Here is a 23,564-nt window from a genome sequence, read left to right on the forward strand (position 1 = left end):
ATACTATGACGTTTGTATGACTTTTTTAAGATCTTTTTTGCCTTTCGACTTTTATGCCTTATTGTAATATGACTTTTTAAAACTTTTTTTGCCTTATGACTTTTTATGCCTTACTATAGTATGACATTTTACGACTTTTTTCCCTCATGACTTTTTACTATACAATGACGTTTTTATGACTTTTTAGGCCTTACTATACTATGACGTTTTTTGACTTTTTATGCCTTACTATACTATATCGTTTTAAAGACTTTTTATGCCTTACTATACTATGTCATTTTATTGACTTTTATGCCTTACTATACTATGACGTTTTTATGACTTTTTATGCCTTACTGTAATATGACTTTTTTAAGACCTTTTTTGCCTTTTGACTTTTTATTCCTTACTATAGTATGACATTTTTATGACTTTTTTCCCTCATGACTTTTTACGCCTTACTATACTATGTCGTTTTTATAATTTTTTATGCCTTACTGTAATATGACATTTTTTAAAACTTTTTTTGCCTCACTATACTATGACTTTTATATATCTTTTTATGCCTTACTGTATTATGACTGTTTTAAGACTCTTTTGCCCTATGACTTTTTATGCCTTACTATAGTATGACATTTTTTTGCCTTTTTTTTTTGCCTTACTATACTATGATGTTTTTATGACTTTTTATACCTTACTGTAATATGACTTTTTTAACACTTTTTTTGCCTTACTATACTATGACGTTTTTATGATGTTTTTTATGCCTTACTGGTATATGACTTTTTTTGCCTTACTATACTATGTCGTTTTTATGACTTTTTATACCTTCTGTAATATGACTTTTTTATGACTTTATGCCTTACTGGTATATGACTTTTTTTTGCCTTACTATACTATGTCATATTCATGACTTTTTATGCCTTACTATTCTATGACGTTTTTATGACTTTTTATACCTTCTGTAATATGACTTTTTTAAGACCTTTTTTGCCTTTTGACTTTCTATGCCATACTATACTATGTCGTTTTTATGACTATTTATGCTTTACTGTAATATGACTTTTTGAAGACTTTTTTTTCCTTACTATACTATGATGTTTTAAGACTTTTTATGCCTTACTGTAATATGACATTTTTTTTCAACTTTTTTTGCCTTTTGACTTTTTATGCCTTACTATACTATGATGTTTTTATGACTTTTTTTGCCTCATGACTTTTTAGGCCTTACTATACTATGACATTTTTATGCCTATGTCCTTTTTACAACTTTATATCTAAATATACTATTAAGTGTTCGACTTTTTTTGCCTTATTATACTATGTCGTTTTTGACTTTTCAGACCTTGCTATGTATTATGTTGTTTTTATGACTCTTTATGCATTGGTTTATATTACTTTTTAGACCTTTCTATATTATGTCGTATTTATGACTTTTTATAAGGAGATTCAACACATGTACCTATATTAAATTTGCATATGCACATTTCTGAATTTAAATTCAGATCTTATATGCTGGTGGGGTGGCAAGGTTGTTGCATCCTTTAGACCGAAACTACACCCTTGGCCAAATCTAATTCTGTTAAAGGCTGTGATACCAGGTTAAAAATGAATTAGACATTTTTCTGTCAACAAAGACAGAAAAAGCAAGTTGAAATGTAATGAATTTCCTTTTTTTTCCTGCTTCAACGTTTTGTGATTGCTTTAGACACTGTTTCGAATAGTTAAATAACACCTTTACTTATTGCTTATTATTGCATCATTTAAAAGGCAACCTCAGTTATTAAATTTATAATTCTACAATATCTTGTTTCAATTGTATCAAGTTATTAATTGTAAAAGCCTAAAATTACACTCTAGGGTCCATATTCCTGCACATTACAGTGTACCTAATTTCTTTACGTTGCAACTTTAGCCTTTAACACAGATAGAAATTAGAAATACACAAAACAATGACAGGTTTCTCTCCTTTTATTGACACATGCAGATTGATGAGGATGACATTTATTAGACATTTGCTCCCTTTAACATCTTTCTCCTATGTACCCCTATTTAGTTCTATGTCCACACTTTGGCAAGATGTTTGGGAAGGGGACGGTCAGTATTCTCAAAAATAAAGATACTGAAACCTGATATATTTTGAAGCTGTACAGTCCAGATGATGCACAGAGCACTCCTGTAGCTGTCCGGATTCACAATGAAGCATTGTCTCGTTACGCAGGGTGGAGATCTTAATGTGAGGAGTCTGTTTTTTTTTTTTGTTTGTTTGTTTTTTACAAGCCCAAACTTAAGTCAATAAAAGCAGTGTGTATAACAACATTCTTTGTTCAGGCATCTGATCAGGCACCATCAGGGATGACTGCTTTGCTCTTTCTAAAATAACAATAACCCTCCTGCTCAGATTACAGCACAGTACTAGCCTGGAGTTAAACACAGTGATGGCTTTCACTCTCTCTAAAAAGTAAACACACTGCCAGTCAAATGATTATAGACACTGTATATTTTAGCATTTTCAATAGGTTTTAGGCCTTATGACTTTGTTGTTAATAGCATAAAATTAAGAAAGTTTAACTAAGCAAAATGTAAGAAGGAACTGAGAAAGTTCATGTCTTTTTGATTTTAGGCAAAAGACCAAGCCAGGAGCCATGAAGCTTTTATCAACTATAATGAGGCACCTGTAGCAGACTGCTGTATCATACTCTAATTCATGCCAACACTGTTTACATGTTTTAAAGATACAGAAGCCGGTTAATGATCCAGCACACCTGCCTTTAATAAAACACTAATTAAGAGACTCGTTGGGGATCTCAGAGCTTGCCAATTAATCAGCAGTCATCATGGATGTAAGTGTCAATTAATGACTGCAGAGATAAACTCTTATTACACAGGGGAAACTTTGTCTTAAAGATAAATTGGGGGAAAGAAGACAAATTAAACCTTTTAAGTGTCTTTGAGCATCTAGAAAACAGGACAATCCCTGCTGTTTACAGTGCTTTCATCAATTACAAGAGTATGCAGTTTGAATTCTGTTACAGGTTCCTGATTAGACAATTTCCACTAAAAATCAAAAGGTATATATTTTTCATTACAGTCACATCTCTTCTTGACTGTGAGTGTGTTCAACAATGTTTGACTGGCAGTGCAGTTGGTACCATTTCAAAATTTGTTCATATTCTTATACATAGGAATGTATGGTGTGTTTGTATAGAATTCGTATTATAAAGAATCATTTTGATAGATTCTGCTCCAGACCAGGCCAGGTGAGTAAATATCTCTGGCTGACCAGGCTGCATGTTGATCCTCTGAAATCAAGAGAGAAGTATGAAAGCCAGCAGACAGTGTAGCTCTCAGGGGCCGGACTGATAAGTATTCTGAGTTCTCCCTCTGGTGATTGCATGGTCTCATTTCTTTTTAGGGGCATTTGGTGTGTTGAATTTGAAAAAGATAATGTCCCCGTCCTCCACGATGTAGTTCCTGCCCTGTTGCCTGTATTTCCCAGCAGCCTGAGAGAGGGGATGAAAATGAAAGGGAAAAAATTTAAAGCCAATTCAAATGACATTTCTCAGAAAATCAACATATTTATAGACAGAAAATCAACATTGTGGCAGTTCTAGCTTATAATTAGGCTCTATACAAATACACACCTTGACTGCATTTTCACTGCCCTCCTCTTTGAAGTCACTGTATTTCATCACCTCGGCCATGATAAAGCCTTTCTCAAAGTCAGTGTGGATCTTTCCTGCAGCTTGAGGAGCCTTGGAACCTTTCTGTTGAAGTAAAACAGAACAGAAAATCTCAAAAACATAACTGCAAACATATCAACACACTACCACTTCTTGAGGACCTTTATCGTAGATAGGGTTAAGATTTATAGCATAACTTATGATATTATTACAATATGCTTCCCATGATGACGATGGTGCCAAAAAAGGCAAGTCAAGTGAAAACATACTGCTAAAATAAGCAACAACAGTCTCAATTTAGGACGCAACTATAATGAATGGAGCTCTGTACAGTGGCCCTTAAGGGGCAAAATGCAAACAAGAGTGAAAGTCAGAAAGTCTGTAAATATCAAAACACATTAAATGTTTTAAATGAAGAAAACCTTAATACAATAGACCTTTGAATTGCTGCATTTATGTCAGATTATTTGTTGTTGTTTTTTCCAAATATGAATAGTGAACAATGAAATAAAGAAAAGCAGCAAATACCAAAACAAATACTAACCAGCAAAAGTACGAACATGAGTAATAATGAATTTCTTATCTATTAAATGTGTAATATTCACATTTAATTATGTTGGCACTTACTATATGAGATATATTGATACAAGTCCCCTTATTTAGCATGTATAAGTATTAATTATTGTAAAGTACTTTTCAACAATTATAACTTCTCCAAAGAATATACTACATAATGTATTTTACATAATATTTCATATTATTACAACTGTGTTTTACTTTATTATCATTCATTATCTGTTTATACAACAGCCTCCACATATGGGTGTCCACAGGAGGAGATGAAGTTGTTGACAAATACATTAGTAAACACTTATAGTATGTTATAAACACACTATAATGTAGTTAGTTTATTTAATGTTATATACTGCTTATGAATGCTAAATAGTGGGCTTAAAGTAAAGAGTTGCCTAAATAGCTAATAAAAATGTGAACTTAGTTTTCAGAAAAATTATTAAAATGACACATTTTAAATAAAAATAGAGAGGTTTTTAAAATAAATCCATTAGTCTAGCAGTTAATCCACGAGGACCAAAGATAATAATGAACTGTGAAGAAGAGTTATTCATGTCACAACACTCACCCTGACGGTCCACGCTCGCACCTCATCTGGTCCTGCTGTGAAGAAGTATTCCAGCTGCAGTGCTGAATAGCCGGTCTTTATTATTTTGGTCAGAACACTTAAAAAAAAAAAAAAAAAAGAGAGAGAGAGAGAGAGAGAGAACCAAAGATGATTATCCATGATGGCGCAGTGCAAGCAAAAATGTATCTTTGCAAGGTACATTCAGCAATTAAAGCCCCAAATCTGTAGTTCATTTAATCAAATACAGTTCAGTTCTTTTAACAATTGCATGAGTATTTAATCATCTCATTTTATACTTAACAGATTTACACAATAAAGATTTATTCAGTTATTCAGTGTTTTCATTTGATTCAAAGGCCTTCTGAACTGCAAACACTTGGACCTGCCATTTATGATGGCATGTAAATTCCACAAGCCCCAGGTATTAGGTATACCAGTTCTCTGGAAAGTCTTCATTAATAGAGCTAACTATGAATCTCTTGCTGTGACATGTCAAAATGTTTACTGTGAAAAAAAGGCCTACTGTTTTATGCAGTTGACTCAAAATAATATTTACCTGTCAGCAGTAACAATCCCATTACACTGACTGTGAGGCACTGTCAGATATTTAGAAGTTGGTTTACTTCAGCTTATTCAAAAGAATTTGATATACTTGGCTTTAGTGCTGATCAATTTTACAATGGACAGAAAATCAATTCATTATAATTTTGATAATGTATCTATCATTTAAGCAATTTATCACGTAAATTGCTTCTTTAATATTTCCTGGTTGTATGTGAGGATTTGCTGCTTTTATGTACTTTTAAAAACAACTATCATTGTATTTCAGGCTACTGAACCATCAAATGAAAAAACCAATGAGAACACATTACTTTGGAAAATGATGAAGAGCATTTCTCACCATTTTATAGACTGAATATTTCATCATAAAAGTAAAAACAAGACTAATCAATAATAATCTGAACCTGATCAAATAGATTCCTGCCACATTATGGGTGTGTATGGCTCACCTCTGTGTCTTCATTTCCTCGCAGTACTTATTCCTCTCCTCCTCATCTTCCATGTCCAGCAGCTTGGACTCCAGAGCTCCACTCAGGGGAATGACCAGAGCACCAGGATCATGAGCGTCTATCCACTCCTTGATTTTTACCAACCTTTTTTTTTTTTTTTTGTAGAAAACAGGCGGGTCAGCTTTTCTGAATGCTCAACTGCAGTTAAATACACGAACAAATAATGTATGGGACATCAAGTTGCAAAGGATAATAATAGCAAGTGAAAAAAACCTACCACTTGTTCTTTTTTCTGATGTAATCTTTCTCCGAGAGATTCACCAGGTAGATCATGGGCTTGGATGTCAGAAACAGGTATTTGTTCAACACCTCAATCTGTGGAGAGAAATTAAAAACATATAAATCATGAGTTTGAAAATAGTTTAGTTCTCAGAAAGCCTTTTCAAATATTTTGTCAGGAAATCCTGCTGCTTGGATAATGTGCATTTCACCCCAGATTTGATTTGAAAATTACACCAATCACTGGGTTTTTATGTGCATTTAAATGTGTGCATTAAAAATCAAATGACAGAAAATGGCAGGACTTATACATATAACTAGATGCAAAAAGGCAAAAAAAAGAAAAAAAACACCTTTTCCAATTATTAATATAAACTGAAAATACATTGTGTTTGATCCACACAGAGGCCCAGTAATAAATTACATTTCTGCACACATTGTAGGCACACTAGCCACAACAAGATTAGACACAAATATATTTAAGCACACAGACACAACGACACACACACTCTACCTCTTTGTCATTCCAGTCATGGTAGAATCTGACGTGTTTCTTCTCGTCCACCACCCAGTTCTTTACCTTCAATATGATATCCTGAAGCAAGAAGCAGCAGGTAAGGTTGATGACAGATTGTGATTTCCTATTACCTTCCCAATGGTGACACAAATGTGAAACAGCACAACAGATGCGCAGCATGTGCTCCCACCAACACACTTTACTTACATATTCAGGTTTGAGTTTTTTGTCCCCTCCTCTCACGGCGGTTTTCTCCAGTTTGTCAATAATTGGAGCCATCATTTCCTCATCTTTTAGTCGCAGCTCCTCGTGGATGATTTCGATGTCCCTCACTGGGTCAACGTTACCCTCCACGTGGATAATATCCTCATCATCAAAAGCACCTAAAACACACAAGCATTGATGGATGTTATAAATATTTACACATATTGAAAACAGGGGGCCTTTATTGGTGTTAAAGGTCAATTTCACTCATTAACAAAATCTACTTTGTTATTTCCACACCATGAACAGTTGAGTCAGTATTTACAAACAAGGAAGCCTTTCCCTAAGCTATAAATTGATGAAACTCATGAACAATAAATGGGATACTGATTTTTGTTGACCTCTGAGATTTCAGTTGAGCTAGGTAAAACCTATATTCTAGAAATTCTACCATATAAACTTCATATTGGTCTGAAAAAAAATCAATTTAGCACCTCTCCCAACCTCTGACTTGACATGCCAGGCTGATCAGAAATGTAAAGGCTTTTAAATCTAATGTCTAGCTTCAGGAAAAAGTAGGGCTGGATATTGTTTAACAAGAGGCCATACACAAATAAAATTGTCTAAAATTTTAACATTTTATTTAAATCAGGAACTATCTGATCAAAGAACAAGTTAACTAAATAACAAATTTAACCTGACATTCAAAGCCAACCTTCCATATTTGACAATTTAATAAACTGTGCTATTGCCACACTGCAGTCAGTCAAGATGGGCCTTGTTCCCTTTTAAAAAATGCAGTAATGACTCTAACTCACCCTCCTAACACCTGTCCACTGAACTCAGTTGTTGCTACACAGCAGCTGCAGCGGGCAATAGTAATGACAACTCACGGGTCATGTGGAAGATGCCGTCGCAAGCACTGATGTGGGAGAGGAAGGCATTTCCAAGTCCCTGTCCTGAGTGAGCTCCCTTCACCAGACCAGCAATGTCCACAACGTTGAGGAAGGCAGGAACCTTACTAGAGATGCAAAAAAAAAAAAAAAAAAAAAATACGGAAAAGGAGGGATTGTCAGTGATATGTCATAATGTGACTCGCAACATACTGTCTCTATAGCTTCATCCCACCATATGATTCTCCTCTTCTACTGAGATTTTTAAGAATCTTAAAATGCACATTTACTTGTTAGGCTTTGTTTCTTGTAAGACCCACTCAGGTATTTATGCTTGTCTCCATTGGTCTGTGTTGCCTCTATGTGCATTGTATGACTTTGTAATGACGATGGTAGGTGATGATGATAACGCTAATAATAATTATAACAGCAATATTAATATTTACCAATGTATTTATAAAATATTATACTTTTTCTTCTATTGTGTTTTGTTTCCTTTCATTTGTTGTTTTCCTGGTTGTGTGTGTGTTGTAAATGACTGATGTTGTGTCTTCAGTGCTGTATAAATAATAAAGTTGAGTTGAGTCAAGTCATGACACACACCTGGCTGGTTTGTGGTACTGGCAGAGGAAATCAAAGCGCTCATCAGGAACAGGTACCCTGCTCTCATTTGGGTCAATTGTGCAGAATGGGAAGTTCTCTGCAGCAGCTTGACTTTTGGTCAGCACGTTGAAAAATGTGGATTTCCTGCAGAGGAGAGTGAGGAGAGGGTCGAGCATAGTGCAAAAATCAGCCCTGAATGATGAGCTGAACATTTGTTTATATCCTAACATCCACGTTGCCAGTGACATGTACATACCCAACATTAGGTAATCCCACGATTCCAATTTTCAAGGATGTGCCAAATCGTCCAATTAATGGAGCCTGTTTTGGTGCTTCTCCCTTTTTTGGGGGCATCTGCAGGAGTTAGAACAAGTTCGTTGACACCATTGTCAAAATAACCTTCCCGAGGCATGCTTATCTGTACCAACACCAGCCTGGGTTTTTAGTCAGTAAGTAGCTCCACTAAAAACGTGTAGTCATATGCTCATTCAAATACAGCACGCTAACGTTAGCTAGAAGCTAATTGGAACCACTCCCAGCTGTTAGCCATAATATCTCACCGAAATTAGAGTCCTGTCTGCCTTTCCCACTCATTACAAACACCCGAAAGCTATTCAGCCGAGGGACATCCTCATTTAGTACCTTTATATCTGTCCTTCGCCTTTGGGCTACGTGGAGTTCACGGTTCAGACTTCTGCTCACACCGGCCACTCCACTGAAAAGACAAGCTGGAGAGAAGAGCGGAAGTGTTTTGACGTGAACGGTCTCTGATTGGTCGGGGAAAGAGCTGCAACCCTACGTCAGAGGTGAATTGATCGTCAGACTGATCAATCTGAGTTTTTATTTACTCAAGTTTTATTTTCATTTTTTACTTCTAGTGTTTTAAGCAATAAAAGGTGTGAATCGACCGATATGTGTTATTTACTTTGCCGTCTGCCTTTCCGCGGTAAGTCGCTATGTGTCGACACTTTACAAGATGCGTTCAAGAACATTCACACAGCTGTATGAAAGGTTTCGACAAATTATATTTTTAAGTTAATAAAAAGACAATAATAACTAACATTTCCTCAACTGTTAATGCACTTTTACTCTTTAATTTTTTAACTTAAAAAACAAACAAACTATTCCTACCTCTTCAAATGAAAGGAATTCTTGTTTTCTTTGTCTTATGTCACATTTAACTGAATATACATAAGTAGATTAGGGCTACCAGTCAAATAAAACAATAATTTGAAGACATCGGGCTAAGATTTAGGAAATGATAAATGATTTTGACATTTTATCGACCAGACAATTAGTCCTGAAAATAATCAGCAGAGTAATTGATAACGGAGATAATCATCATTTATAGCACATATTTGCTTCGTATTAGGATTCAGTATTTACATTTCTCACTTGAGTTGTGACATAATTAAGTATTACTAAAAACAAAAGTCTGTCCTTGCATAAAAAAATTCAATTCCAGCCAAAACACTTCTACTGCTGCTATGAGTAAGTTGTCCAATGGCACATATATACAGCATTAGAGACAGTGTATGGGCTGCCTGTAGAACATCATACATTTGTATATACACATGTAGCATTTCTTTGCAAATATAAAAAAATGTAAAAATGTAATGACAGTGCGTGCTTGAAGTCCAAGCAGTAACATTTTTATTTCTGTCAAGAAAAAAACAAAAAACAAAATCAAAACAAGAGTAACAACTCCAAATGTTTGATGGGAATTCGTGGTCCAACACCTGCAGCATTCTTGCCGTATCTAAAACCATGTAGCAGTGCAATTATTACATAATACTTCAGTGTTAATAATCAGAGCAAATGACCCAAGTTATTTTTTTATTGTTTATATACAACCCCCCGCCCGACCCCATAAAAAGTACTTTGCACCAAAAAAGACAAAATTAAAAACAAACATGGTATTCAAAATACATCCCGGAGCAAACTAGGATCTTGACAATTTTACCAGCTACATACAAACAGCTAAATGTGAAATAGTAATATAACGTCCACAGAAAATACTTGATAATACTGATGTAAAATCAAGTCTGTCAATCAAATCATAAAGAAACCAGAACTTTGTTTAATTATCAACACCAAAGAGATTCTGTTTCAGATTTCTCTTAGCTATTGTGATTTCACATATTTCAATTCAAGTGAAAAGTGATTGATATTTGGTGCAGATCTGCAGAATTGCCTGTTTTCACCGGAACCAAATTTTTCGTGACTCTTCATGAACTTTTCATGACACTTCCGACAAATTTGGTAAAGATTAAAATCACCATTTATGTTGTGGTGCTCAGACACACTGCATTTTCAGGAGAACTTGGTTTAGCTTTTAATATATATCAAATCCTGAATTCCTATCACATATATAATATGTTCAAAAAACATTAAAGAAACAAGTATTTAAACAATAACACTAAATCTGTCGTTGACTCTTCTCACACTGCTCAGTAGTGACCTGTGAAAAAAGAAATGACAAAAAGAACACAAATGTGGATCAAATAAATGGTATGTGCGAAGGTAACATCTGGATTTCATATAAACCGTGAATAAGTCAATATATTCAAATTCTAAGTCAATATATCCTGCAGCCAAATAATAGAAAGATGGCATCAACATACGTGGTGAGTAGGATCGGGATCGGGATCGAGAGCGATACCCTCTGCTGTAGTAAGGAGATGGAGATCTGCGTCTGTAGAGGGAAAAAGAAAACCACAACATTTCACCTGGGGCCTTTAATGTTAAACATAATTAGGATAACTGAATTCATTTATTTATTTGAGCCAGAAAAAAAATCAGGATTTTGTTTCATAATTTATTTTTAAGACATCTGGCCAACTTAATATCAGCCATATTTATTCTAGATCTTTAAAATATTCTTATACAACCTTAAGAGTTATCAGTAGACTATTCCATTCTGAAAATGTATCATTTTAATAGATGCAGTCCTATCACTTGTCAAAGTCAAGTGAAATACTGGGCCAAACAGGCCAAAAAGAACCCACCTGTATGATCTGTACTCTCGGTCGTCATAACGATCATAATCACGATCGTAACCTCTGTCATAACCTCTGTCGTAGCCCCTGTCATAGTCCCTCGAGACACGCCGTGACGAACCACCGCCACTGCCGCCACCACCACCACCACCACCACCTCCGCCGCCGCCGCCACTGCCGCCACCACCACCGCTTAAAAGAACACGCATAGAAATAACGTTGGTGACACCTTAAAAGACAACACACTCAGTAACTTCCAGAAAATATCCCTCATGTAACATATAAAACCCTGCATGGTTAAGAAACACTCACTATGTGGGACGTCCCATGTAGATTCCAGGAGTGGGAGTATGGGCTCGTTTAGTGATGGAGAAATCCACTCGGATCCTGCGTCCATCAAGCTCCATACCATTAGCACGCTCCTTGGCCTGAAACAGTCAGAAGTAGACTTTTTATCTAGTAAACTAATGAAATGCTTTTCATGTTAAACATTTAATTTCAGTGCATTGCAGAGAATTCAGATGCAAGTGTACTGAATGCACAAACACTCATTCAACTCCAACAGAACCTATTTATATGATGGTTGTCATTAATAACAGAAACTCTATAGAGAAGTTTCAACAATAAATCATATCGTTATAATTTTACCAAAAAAGATATGATCAACTTTCACTTCTTTCCTGTCAGTAAACACACTTCTCTCACTTACACAATACACTTTCATAAAACAAAACATCCATTACAGGTTACTAGAGGAAAAAGTAATGTATTAAAATTGCTAAACGGTAAAAACCAAAAAGTATTCAAGTGCTTGATGATATCGAATCTTATTTGCTGAGAAACTGAAGGTAAACTTTGAAAACATTTTAAATACATATCACCATCTTCTTCCTACCTCCTTGGAGTCTTCACAGTTTTCAAAGTAGACAAAGGCAAAGCCTCTTGAGCGACGCGACTGCTGGTCATACACAATGTTGACATCACTCAAAGGGCCATATTTAGAGAAAACCTCCCTCAGATCCCTCTCAGTGGTGTACAGGCTCAGTCCAAACACACCGAGACAGTTGTTAGGGTCTGGGTTGGCCTGTGGGAGTAAAAGGAGTGTGAAAATATTGTAAACAAACAACCTGCCACATCACTGCTACAAAATTCTTCTTTTCAGAGCGTATTAGCACCTGGGTATTTCAGAGAAAATTGGAAAATGTTTCTGTTGAATGTGAAAATAGGCAGTTTATAAATGCATGCACATTGTATTTGTCATGTTTTTTTTGTAATTTGATGTGTACAAGTTGGTCAATTCAAAGGGTGAGGTAAAATAGCTGCAAATGAAGTAACATTATAATGTTGTGATAAAGTGATAGTTGAGAAAATTTGAGGACTTTGCAGCAATTTGCCAGATTTTGTTAGGAATTAAATGACTTGCATTTTCAACATATTTTTTTTAAATGTAAAATTCATGAAGATTACACACCACAAAGGAGACTTACTCATAATCTTATCAAATTAAGAAACTGAAAACTCTAGTGTGTCCATGAAGTTTCTTTAGTCATCAAAACATTAAATTACAAATTCACAAATTAGAAGGCCTATAGGAACTGCAGCCCGAGCATGTATAAAAGACTCTACGAACCCTATTGCCAATGTGTCTACGTCGGTTTGACATGGGGGAGCGGCTATGGCTCCTACGGCGGCGGTACTCCCAACTACGAGATCGGCTCCTGGAACGGCGTCGGTGTGAGCGGGAACGAGAGCGGGAGTAGTGTCTACGTGAGCTTCGGTGGGACCGGGACCTGGGGATAGACATAAATTATTATGTTTATGCATGTGTGTAATACAATAAATCATACTCATAATTAAGTTTGAGAAATGTAGTTCTTGTGTACAAATGAACCACACACCACAGCCAAGTTTGAAAAATTAAGCCCGTATTACCTGGATTTGGATCTGGATCGAGAACGAGATCTGGACCTGGAACGGCGGGAGCCATCTTTGGAGCGTGCTGGTGAGCGGCTGGTGGATTTCGCTGACCCCCGAGGGGACGCACTCCTCGAGCCAGGCCGAGAGTCCTGGACAGACCAGACACTGAGGTCAGAAATACTCCTAAGCCAAGGTTTTGCCAAAAAACAAGAATAAAAGGGGACAGGAAGTGACTGCGCTCACCCTCTACATGCCCCTTTCAGAGGGAGTTCACCACATTTTGGCATTAAACAGGTTTGACACTAAATATTTAGGAATTTGATCATAAAAGGTCATACAATGCAACAGATATTTAAAGTAGAAATGAAATAATTTAGCTGAATTTCAGATTGCACACAGAATAAACCTAAATGGTATGGAGGGATTGACCAGTGATGTTTCTGATACAGAGAGGAAATAAAAAGTGCATGCTTTAGAGAAAGAAACAGAATGAAAGAGTAATAACATAGCAGGCTGTTAGGAAATTACTCATACCCTGGTAAACTTCTGATCTTAACTTCATAACTTCTTTAACTTCATTACTTCAAAACAACCCTTCATTTCTTCTTTCTTCTGTTTGACCTTATGACTTCTTTTTTCCTCCTCTTCCCCCATTTACCATCTGCCATTACAACACTAGTAGTGGGGACAGATCTTGATTGCTTCTTTTCAGCATCCAATACATTAGCATGCATCAACACCATCAGCTTCAAACATTAACAACTTCACATCTGAAACGTCTTCCGCCTTTTTCTTTCTTCCAACCTCAACCTTAACAAAGAACAAACAAGGGTGATAAGGCATGTTGGTTTCTGTTAAAAACTAAAATGTACAAAGAAAACAACAGCAAAACCAGAAAACAACATATATTAGGTGAATACACGTTTGTATGTTAGCTTGCTATTGTCTTGAGAGCTGCAAGATTAGTCGATTAATCGATTAGTCAATTGACAGAGATATAATCAACAACTATTCTGATAATCAATTAACATTTAGGAGTAATTTTTCAAAAAGTAAACATGCCAAATTTCTCTAGTTTCAGCTTCTCAAATGTGAATATTTTCATGTTTCTTTAGTCCTCTGTAATTGTAAAATGAACTTGCTTGGATTTTTAGACAAAACAAGACATTAACTTTTTGAGCTATGAAAAATTATTGAAATTGACAAATATTGTTAACCAAAAGAGTAATCGATTAATCGAAAAAATAACAACTGATGACAAAAATACTCATTAGTTGCAGCCCTGATGGTCTTCAATGGCCCTAACTACCATGTACTGACACAAAGCTGAAAGTTAATTTCTAAAGTGACTTGCTGTTGATATTTCATATTGGCTGGTGGGTATTTCAATAGGTACAGCTAAGTAACAATTGAGCTACAAATAAGCGGTAAAATCAAAGTAGCATGGCCGGGCAGCGGTCAAATCTCCGCGCTGTTGTGCTTTGTAGGCCTCTTGCTTTAACTTAGGTAACGTTACATCAACATTAACAACACTGTGGTACTATATATTTGTAGGAGCGTATCACTTATAATAACTCACACAAAACGGCCAGCCTTACATAGAACACACTTCTCTCAGGTTTGCGGCCAGTTTTCGAAATTTGTTTCCATTACCAGACCTACAAACGCAGCTAACAGCTAGGCTAGCTAGCTATGGTTAGCTAGCTTAACTTCTATTTTTGAACCGTTATTTAGTCATAAACACAACTCACCTGCTCCCTGAACTCTTTCTCGTTGTCGCTCATATTTATGTAACTAGACAGCAGATGTGTAAATAGTGCGTTGTAAACTGGCTTTAACAACTGATTTAACTTGATATCACCGAGTCTACCGCAAAGCAAACCGGTTTGATCTGAATGGGTAGATTGTGCAGCTGGAGTAGATCGTTGTCCTCTTCCGGTTTGATCTTCAGAATAAAAGCGTGTTGAAAAACTTTATTTGGCAGAAAAGCAGATATTTAAAGGGCAAATAAATGACACATATAATCATATAATTAAGCATAATAATAATAATAATAATAATAATTAAGTGTAATACTACTACTTCTACCACTACTTAAGATAATAATCGTTTTATTGAATGGTCCCCTATATATATTTAAACAATTAATGTAATTTTGGAACTACATTTTAGCTCATTTTAAGACTGTTATTTTTATTGCATTTTATTGCACTAAAATACATAAATATTACTTATAAACGTATTTTAATAAACATAACTCCCACTGAATTATGTGTTTTTGTTTTATGAAGTGAAAACAATATTTTCATTTCCCAGAACAAGAAAGTGACCTCTTGTCAAATTAACATTAAACACTTGAGTAGATATTTTTACACTTATTTGTAAGTTTGAACTATAAGAAATTATACATAGTGCACAAATTATAACTATTGAGTTTAACAATATGAGCTATTTTAATTTTAAACATTTAAGGTGTGTTGATGTAAGAATGGTCCCAAATCTTAGATACGGTTAATATAACTTCAACTTGGTTTCATTTCTTCTCTGTCTCCCTGACTGGACCGGCAAATCAATGGAGCTCTATTAGCACTGTTCTGTGAAAATAGCCAATTAAAGACAATTAGAAAGGAAATGCAGTAATCCAATTTGCATTTTCATTTTCACATATTCGTGGGCGTTCTATGAATGAAAATTGGATTCAAACGCTATTGATGATTAATTTTGAAATACTTAACCTGCTCTACAGTGACAATATTCAAATACAATAAGCAAATTGCGCCCTCAGTCCATTACAATAATGTATACATGTCACTACGCTCTTTTGGGGTCAAAATGAAAATATGATCTGTCAGTCCTCTCATCAGGCAGGCAGGTCATTCGACAGAATGTCACTTCCTTGTCACTTGTTTGTTTGTCTGGGGCAGTGGCAGTGGCAGCTGGTTGTTTTACCAGGGCATAAATTACACAAAGATCCACTGTGATATGCAGTATTTAGTGTTATCGGAAACTTGATGTGGTTGTAAGGACGAGTTCAACAGAAATCTTTAAGACAGGATGAACAGCTTCTCCCCACTCTGTGATGTCGCTCACTTTTGCTGTGAACATTCCGCGGTATACACACTAATGTAAAAATCTGGATAGATAGATGTGTATGAAATGTGGTCTGTTTACAATGTTTCTTCATCATCATCACAATGTATAAAATTCAGCACCCTGCTTTCATTCCCTCAGTCCGCAACATGAATGTTTACTGTCGCCATGGCAACAGGTGCCGGTTTCGTAGTTAACGTTACCTTAACCTACTTTCTAACACTAGCATTGCAATATGTCATTTCATAACAAAACACATATCAACGACCTTAACCGGGTCCTGTCACTTCATATTTTACAACCTATTTAATCTGATTAAATGATCAAATCCAAACCAGAAGTTGTACTTTGTGGATATAGACTACAAAGGTCTAGATAGATAGATAAATACTTTGTTTATCCCCTTGGGGAAATTCATGTGTCCATTAGCTCGTTGTTGACAATAATAATAATAGTTGATAATAAATAAACAATAATAATTAGATTAATCCACTTTGGCTGAGTATAGCCTGTGCAATAAGATAAATGTGACAATTTATTGCAATATAAATTCATACCCTGTAGCTACAGAGGAACCCTCCAGAAACACTGCATGAGTTACTTAAAATACCAAACGCCAATTTAAAAAAAGAAATACTTTATTACAGGGGGAAAAAAAGAATCACATTTTCAAAGCATGAACTCAAACATGCATGTGTGTACAGTAGTTTGCTATGCAGAATACTACACTGTAAGTCATTGTAATAGCCCTAAGTAGCCTCTTGCATTATGCTCATGGAAAAGATTCACAGACCTAACAGCGCTTTATTACATATGGGCAAACAACTATTAACACTCCACTCATGGAGGAAAAACAAACTATACATACACTCCAAATACACTTTCTCATCCAATCATATCATAAATAATAGCAAAAGTTATATTACAAGCACTCAACCATGCGTTATTGTATGGAAAGGAGGTATTTTAATTTTCATAGTCTATATGTCAAACAGAGACTAAATGTAGTTATTTGCCATCCACTTTGTTGATCATAACCAGGAGGAGAACAGCCAAATTACACCAAAATATCACTGATTACGAAAATCGAAATAATGAATTTTGAGTACAGCTCCTCAGAACTGACTTGAAGTTGAAATTAAAAAAAACAAAAGCATGCTCTATGTTGAGCTCAGTGTCAGAGGGCTGAAGGCACTTCAGGCAATACTTCAAAACAGTAACAGAAACAATCCAAAGTCAATAAAAAAAGCCATTCAGTCAGTAGTGCCAAAGCTTGTATAAGACATACACTTCTTACATCCTAATAATGTCTCCAATTACAACTCAGAGATTACAAAACATCAATATGTCCCTGATAGGAAAAGGGACATAATTAACTCTTAAGACTAGTGTTTGATTTCTCCAGACCAGAACAGCAAGACTGGGTTAGATGTCAGTCCACTTCTTTGGCCCATTTATTTCTTTTTTCTTCACCATGTAGTTACTGTACAGAGATGTTGCTCCCATTGAGAAAGTCTCTGTTGTTAGGCGGTTGATGGACAGGAGATTGATCCAATCCTCTATAGCAGCTTCTGATTGAGGATTTCCCAAATCATTAACTTTCTGAAGAGGGGCATGTGGCACTGTAGAGAAAGAGGCAGATGTTACTTTAAGTTTAAAAATGATGTAAAAAATTAAAATTAAAACGATACAAAAAAGTATTCCTACATCAAGTTAATATACAATATATACCTGTTTGAAGGTGAGAGGCATTCCTTTTGCAATATAGTCGGCGTATTTACAGGCAAAAACACCACAGTCACTGCCATTTTTCTGCTGGGGAATTTCCTACAAGGCATACACAATACAACCTCATTAATCTCACGGTGAAGGACAAAATGTTTAAGTGTCATGTCATTCATCTGAGTTTAACTTACAGTTGCCCTCAAGCTTCCAATAGTCCATTTGGCACTGTCGAGCTCTCTGCCTTTCTTTGCTTTGTGCTCCTCTTTAAGATAGAGTCTGGAGAATGAGCATAATGCCACTAATTATGTAATAATATAGGGGAATAAATGGAAAAAGCATTCAAAATTGCCAGATAACCAAATTACTCACAGTAATTGACTACAGATGTCATCATGCCTCTGGCCCATCGAGTCATATGACTTCACTGTCTTTGATTTAAAATCTATCACCTGGAATGAGATTGAGGAAAAAAAGTTAAAACATGCAGTATAATAACAAGTTTTTATAGGAACTCTGGAATATTACAGAGGAACATATGATAAATCAGTCATTGTCGTTGTAGTTCTGACTCACAGCCATTGCCCAGTGGACACCAAGATGCAGAGGGACCAGGATAAGGTCGTACAGGAAGAGGTCGACAGCCTTGGTCCAGCGCTTCACGGCAGCATGTCCTCCAGCCTGTCCGCCTCCTCCACCCCGCAGTTTGGGGAAGAAGAACGTGCTAAACGAGTAGACTCTCAATCCTGCTGCTTCGCCAGAACACCGCTCTACGACCAGGGACAGGTAGAAGTTCATCACCTTGACCAAGGAAGCAGAAAAAGGAACAAGATATTACATTTTAAAAAATATACATTGGTCACATATCAACAGATCCACAATGTTCTATTAAGTGAATTCATTAGCTCTTCATATAGACTGATTGTATTGCAATCAAAGTTGATTGTATTGCAATGAAATTAATAAGTAAAATTGGCACCCCAAATTTAATGAACTTTACCAAAACTGTCTTCAGGCTCCTACTACACCTTACCTCATCGTTGAGCCAGCCCCCTTCCTGCAGCGTGGCCAGGTCTCTCTGCGTGATTCGAAGTTTGAAAGCTGCGCTTAGAACAAGGTTGGGATCACTCTGAGCCAGAGCACCACTCACCTCTGCTGCCATTTCCTACACACAGACAATAAACACACGCAGTGTTCATCCATGTTGTCTTCAACACAGTGGGACTACATCTATCTCTATGAAACATTTAATCTCACCTTGGTCAGCCTAGGTATGTCCTCATCACTGTGCCTTGTATGTGCAGAATGTGTGTCAGACAGACAGACAGCAGGAGTCTCTCTGTCCACTAGATTGAGGCGAGTCGCTACTTCTGTAGAGAGGTCCAACTCCGCCGCCTGTTTCTGCCGGTGCACAGACATGCCAGGAAAATACATTTATTTTTTTCACACGTAATTCTAACTTCATGAACGCTTTGACGTGACGGGAGAGAGAAAGAGAAATGTCTACCTTTGCATTTCTAAAAGACTGTGTTTCCTCAAAGCTGCCGTTGACTGACTTGCTGAAAGTCAAGCCACCCCACCTGGAGATGAGTCATAGGTTAGAGAAATAAAATTCATCAACATACGCAGCACACACATGCAAATACATACTACACTAACCTGTCCTTGGTTGCAGAAGCATTTCTCCATGTAAACATGCTCGGGGCAGCTGTGCAACAGACACAAATGTCAGTCCAACGGGGCAGAGTTCACTGGAACATTATCACTGATAGGAACATACTGACTGAGTAATGTGGATAGGGATCTGTGTATTCAAGGAATGGTTTACATCTATTAAAAAAAAAAAAAAAAGGCCCTAAACAAGTCTGATGTAATTAGAACTGAAATGATTAGTTGATCAACAGAAAATGTATTGCCAATTATAAATTAATTGTAAAGTCATTTTTCAATAATTAAAAGTAAATTAAGTATATTTGGACTAAATTATATTGGCATGTAATTATAATAACAATGACATTTTATATTGAAAAACCAATCTGTAGATGAAGCATCACTTACAACTACCCACAATAAACACATTTACAGATTCTACTGTCTTTGGAGGTGAGTAAGGTCTATAGAGGTGTCTTACCTGTGTATGCTGTCTTCCTGGGGACTGGTTCAAAGGTTTTCCCTGAAGCAGCAGGTTTGTGATCACCCTGTGACAGTGACTCACTAGGACCAAAAGGAGAAAAGGATCAGAGAGGACAAACCAGCTCATATCTTGGGGTATACTGTTGAGTGGATTTTGGTGGAACCCCCCAACCCCCCCCCCCCCCCCCAAAAAAAAAGAACAACACTTATCGTTATACTCACTCTTGCGGTTTTGTTTGGTTGAAAGGTAGTGGTTGACTTTTGCTGTATTTTTCTGTCACCATCTCCAGCAAGCGCCTGTAGTGCTCCTTATTATTCTGCTTTATGGCCTAGAGGCACAACCCAAACACGTCACTGACTAGGCCAAATGGTGATTGGTCTTTAGGGAATGAGTCTTTAGCTGTGATTATGAGGTGTTTCTCTTGGTAAATACAACTCAAAACATTATTTTACCTCTTCCACAGTAAGACTGGGCTTGTAGCAGCGGCTGTGTCCAAAGCCATTGCAGGCTGGGTCAGGGTTAGCAGTTCCTACTCTCAGAACAGACCTAGAGGGCAACAGCTGAAGGGAGCCTCTCCTCTCCCTGTCCTTCCCCCTGTCCACGAGGCCTGCAGAGAGCGCTGTCCCACTGGATTCAAAAAGGTTATGTACATTAGCAAGGGAGCATCCTCAAAAGATGACACTAATGAACAAACACTGATAAATAAGACAACTCTACAAATATAATCATAGACAACTGGATGCATAAAGGTTAAAACAGCAGTGGTGTAGGGTAGGAATAAAGAGTCTCAAATACTGGATCACCTACCTGTATTTCCTCATTAAAGGAGGTGAGGATCCCTGAAAGGGATTTTTGCCACTCCTCTCATTCACTCCACCCACTGGTTTATCTGTGGATTAAAGAAAAAATCATCCGAATGAAGACGGGGATTATGATGACAGGACTACACAGGAAAGAATGTGGATGAGACAAATTTAGTATTTTCCTGCAGTAACAGCTGCCCCCACTTACCCATTCTCCATTCAGTATTGTTCAACCATGAGGTGTGGAGCTCATCTATCCCCATCAGAGTGACAGGCTGAATCACAGAGGAAATTAAGGTCAAGGTCATTAAAGATGAAGAAAACCTAGGTTGTGCTTGTTTTCTGATGTTCTTGTCCAAACCCTACTGGTTAAAAAAGTTTTAAGTGTCCAGTACAGTGTAACGGTCACACTGACTTTGCTCACACCTAGTAATTTTGTGTCTTGATCTACTCAATATGCATTATAGTTCATGTTATCAGAATGTGTCTCAAATGGAACTTAATTACGCACAGTCACAATTTCTTCCCTGTTCAAATTTGATGTTAGATTTAGGTATCTGGTCACTGCTGAACAGAGAGGAGAGGACTCAAAGGCTACTGAACATCTTGCTGCAAGTAAAGCCTTTGAAACTGGGTTGTTTAGTATAGGCAAATCAACTATATCCACATTTTGTAGGTTTATTTTTGTATATGCAAACTACAAACGTGTGAAGGTGGATCTTTAAAACAAAAAAGTCAGACACACAACCTAAAAAAATACAGTAACACTCCCAAATGTGTCCTCAGTGCAGTTTGCATGTAATGCTCCTCTATTCAGTACTGTTCACACCCAGGAACCATTTCTGACCAAATCTAAACAGGACAATTGATATCTACAAAACAAAAAGTCCACTGGACATTCAACACAGCAGCTGTGCATCTGTTTCATCAAACAGTAATTTCCACTGGTGGAAATAATGGTATATTCTAAAGGATCTGAATACTTCTTCCACCACTGTTAGTTTTCCTCCATCAAATTCCAAATGCACATTTTTGATGGTGGTAGGTCGAGCACAAACCTGTGTCTCTTCATAATATCTAGGCTTCTCACGCCTGGTGGTCAGCGGGTTTCGCAGCCTGAGCAGACCTGCTACCCCGGCCACAGTCTTCTTCACAAAGCTGATGACTACATCTGAAACAGAGGACACAACAAATCAACAACCCTCTCCATTTGACTACATGTTTAGAATAAATATCAAGACGTTTTGTTTTCTTTTGCAAACAAACCTCGCTTGCGTCTTTTCACCTCTACCGGGTCACTCTGGCAAACATTGTCTGCAACATCAACACTGTAACAGAAAAAGAAGATTTGAGATGGATGATATCAACTGTATCTCAATATTATTTTCTCAGTGATGTGATATCAAATCACATTAAATCTTTATCAAGGTGATAATGTTCATTCTTTGTTTAATCTTTTTAATCTTTGTTTAAAAGTGTTGATTCAATTTTATGGTCATTTTGGATGATGTAGTTTAAAGCTGTATTGTATTATACTGAGTGGTCTCTCTACTATTTAGTCTACCCTCATTGATATAAATGGGATGGATAAAATATTAGGGCTACACCTCAGGACTTTCATTATTGATTAATCTGACAAGTCAGTCTAATACAATGATCTATAAAATATGAGGAAATAGTCAAAAGACGGTTGACGTCAATCAAACAATTGTCAAACATGCCCATCACAACTAAAATACTGCCCATACCACAGGAAATAAACGTTAAAAGATTGCAGTTTTCCAATACTACAACACCTTGACAACAATACAAGGCAATATTTACACGAATATATTATCACATTACTTTTTATGTTGCTGATTAATAATACTTAGGAGACTTCCAGACACCAACCTCCGACCTTAGTTACAATATCCGTTGATTGATTAGTAGCCAACCAGGCGGATATTAGGATGTACAATACAACTGGTATTACACAGAGTACTAAAATTAGCCTTTATCTTCAACAACCGACCTCTGGTAGTTCCGTTTAGCCGGTCTGCCGTGACTCTCCTGCCGCTGTGCTCCCGCTTTAACGCCAGGTCGCGTGGGTACCTCCTGGCTAACGTTACCTTTCCCGGGCCACTCGGTGGGGTTTTGCCCCGTAATGGGCTCAAACAGCGACGAGATTCCGTCAACTATCCATCCATACATCCCAGACAAATACGAGAAAATTGTAACGAGGTCTTCTACGTGGGCCAGGACTATTTCACCGCAGATAAGAAGTCAAACAACGATCTACGACACAGACCGCCCACCGTTACCTTAGCTAAGCGTTAGCATCACTGTGCTGAAACGCGAAGGATGTGCGTCACACCGTGTTGATGTTTCACGTAGTGCGAACGTTTTGTACGTCGACGGAAAAGGCGCGTGGGCGGACTCTTACAGTACATCTGTTTGGAAACAAGATTTGGAACACCGCTCACAAGCGGCTTTTTAGGAGTAAATAAACGAACCAACCCCTGACCGAGAAGGTAAAGAACGTCAGCGGCAGATCAAAATATCATTGGCTGGTGCTGAGCAGCTCAGATATCAGCTGTTATGTAATAAT

General features: G+C 36.9%; 3 protein-coding genes across 4 annotated transcripts; all 3 read right to left on the bottom strand.

Moving 5' to 3' along the window:
• Positions 1-1,932: 1,932 nt before the first annotated feature.
• Positions 1,933-9,064, bottom strand: LOC130180040 (obg-like ATPase 1). 2 transcript variants are annotated; one of them, XM_056393324.1, is made up of 11 exons: positions 8,952-9,064; positions 8,566-8,663; positions 8,310-8,453; positions 7,707-7,834; positions 6,817-6,992; positions 6,607-6,687; positions 6,091-6,188; positions 5,814-5,957; positions 4,804-4,900; positions 3,624-3,746; positions 1,933-3,482 (listed from the first exon to the last, which is right to left on the bottom strand). In XM_056393324.1, the coding sequence occupies exons 2-11, from the start codon at positions 8,661-8,663 to the stop codon at positions 3,381-3,383; spliced, it is 1,191 nt and encodes a 396-aa protein (XP_056249299.1). In that variant the 5' UTR covers positions 8,952-9,064; the 3' UTR covers positions 1,933-3,380. The 2 variants fall into 2 exon arrangements, with proteins under 2 accessions (XP_056249299.1, XP_056249300.1); XM_056393325.1 differs by having other exon boundaries at positions 8,870-8,999.
• Positions 9,065-9,939: 875 nt separating this feature from the next.
• LOC130180041 (transformer-2 protein homolog alpha-like) lies at positions 9,940-15,142 on the bottom strand. The gene is made up of 8 exons (XM_056393326.1): positions 14,977-15,142; positions 13,241-13,374; positions 12,939-13,098; positions 12,204-12,392; positions 11,621-11,736; positions 11,318-11,500; positions 10,934-11,004; positions 9,940-10,770 (listed from the first exon to the last, which is right to left on the bottom strand). Exons 1-8 carry the CDS (start codon positions 15,007-15,009, stop codon positions 10,760-10,762), a joined length of 897 nt encoding a protein of 298 aa, XP_056249301.1. The 5' UTR covers positions 15,010-15,142; the 3' UTR covers positions 9,940-10,759.
• Positions 15,143-16,935: 1,793 nt separating this feature from the next.
• Positions 16,936-23,390, bottom strand: senp2 (SUMO specific peptidase 2). The gene is made up of 17 exons (XM_056392847.1): positions 22,989-23,390; positions 22,241-22,302; positions 22,033-22,145; positions 21,183-21,249; positions 20,979-21,060; positions 20,624-20,798; positions 20,393-20,499; positions 20,169-20,251; positions 19,697-19,745; positions 19,545-19,617; positions 19,295-19,438; positions 19,071-19,202; positions 18,614-18,838; positions 18,410-18,489; positions 18,232-18,316; positions 18,047-18,142; positions 16,936-17,937 (listed from the first exon to the last, which is right to left on the bottom strand). Exons 1-17 carry the CDS (start codon positions 23,165-23,167, stop codon positions 17,875-17,877), a joined length of 1,815 nt encoding a protein of 604 aa, XP_056248822.1. The 5' UTR covers positions 23,168-23,390; the 3' UTR covers positions 16,936-17,874.
• Between the last annotated feature and the right edge of the window lie 174 nt (positions 23,391-23,564).

The sequence above is a fragment of the Seriola aureovittata genome, chromosome 13 (genome assembly GCF_021018895.1).
Source record: "Seriola aureovittata isolate HTS-2021-v1 ecotype China chromosome 13, ASM2101889v1, whole genome shotgun sequence".
Taxonomy (NCBI): domain Eukaryota; kingdom Metazoa; phylum Chordata; class Actinopteri; order Carangiformes; family Carangidae; genus Seriola; species Seriola aureovittata.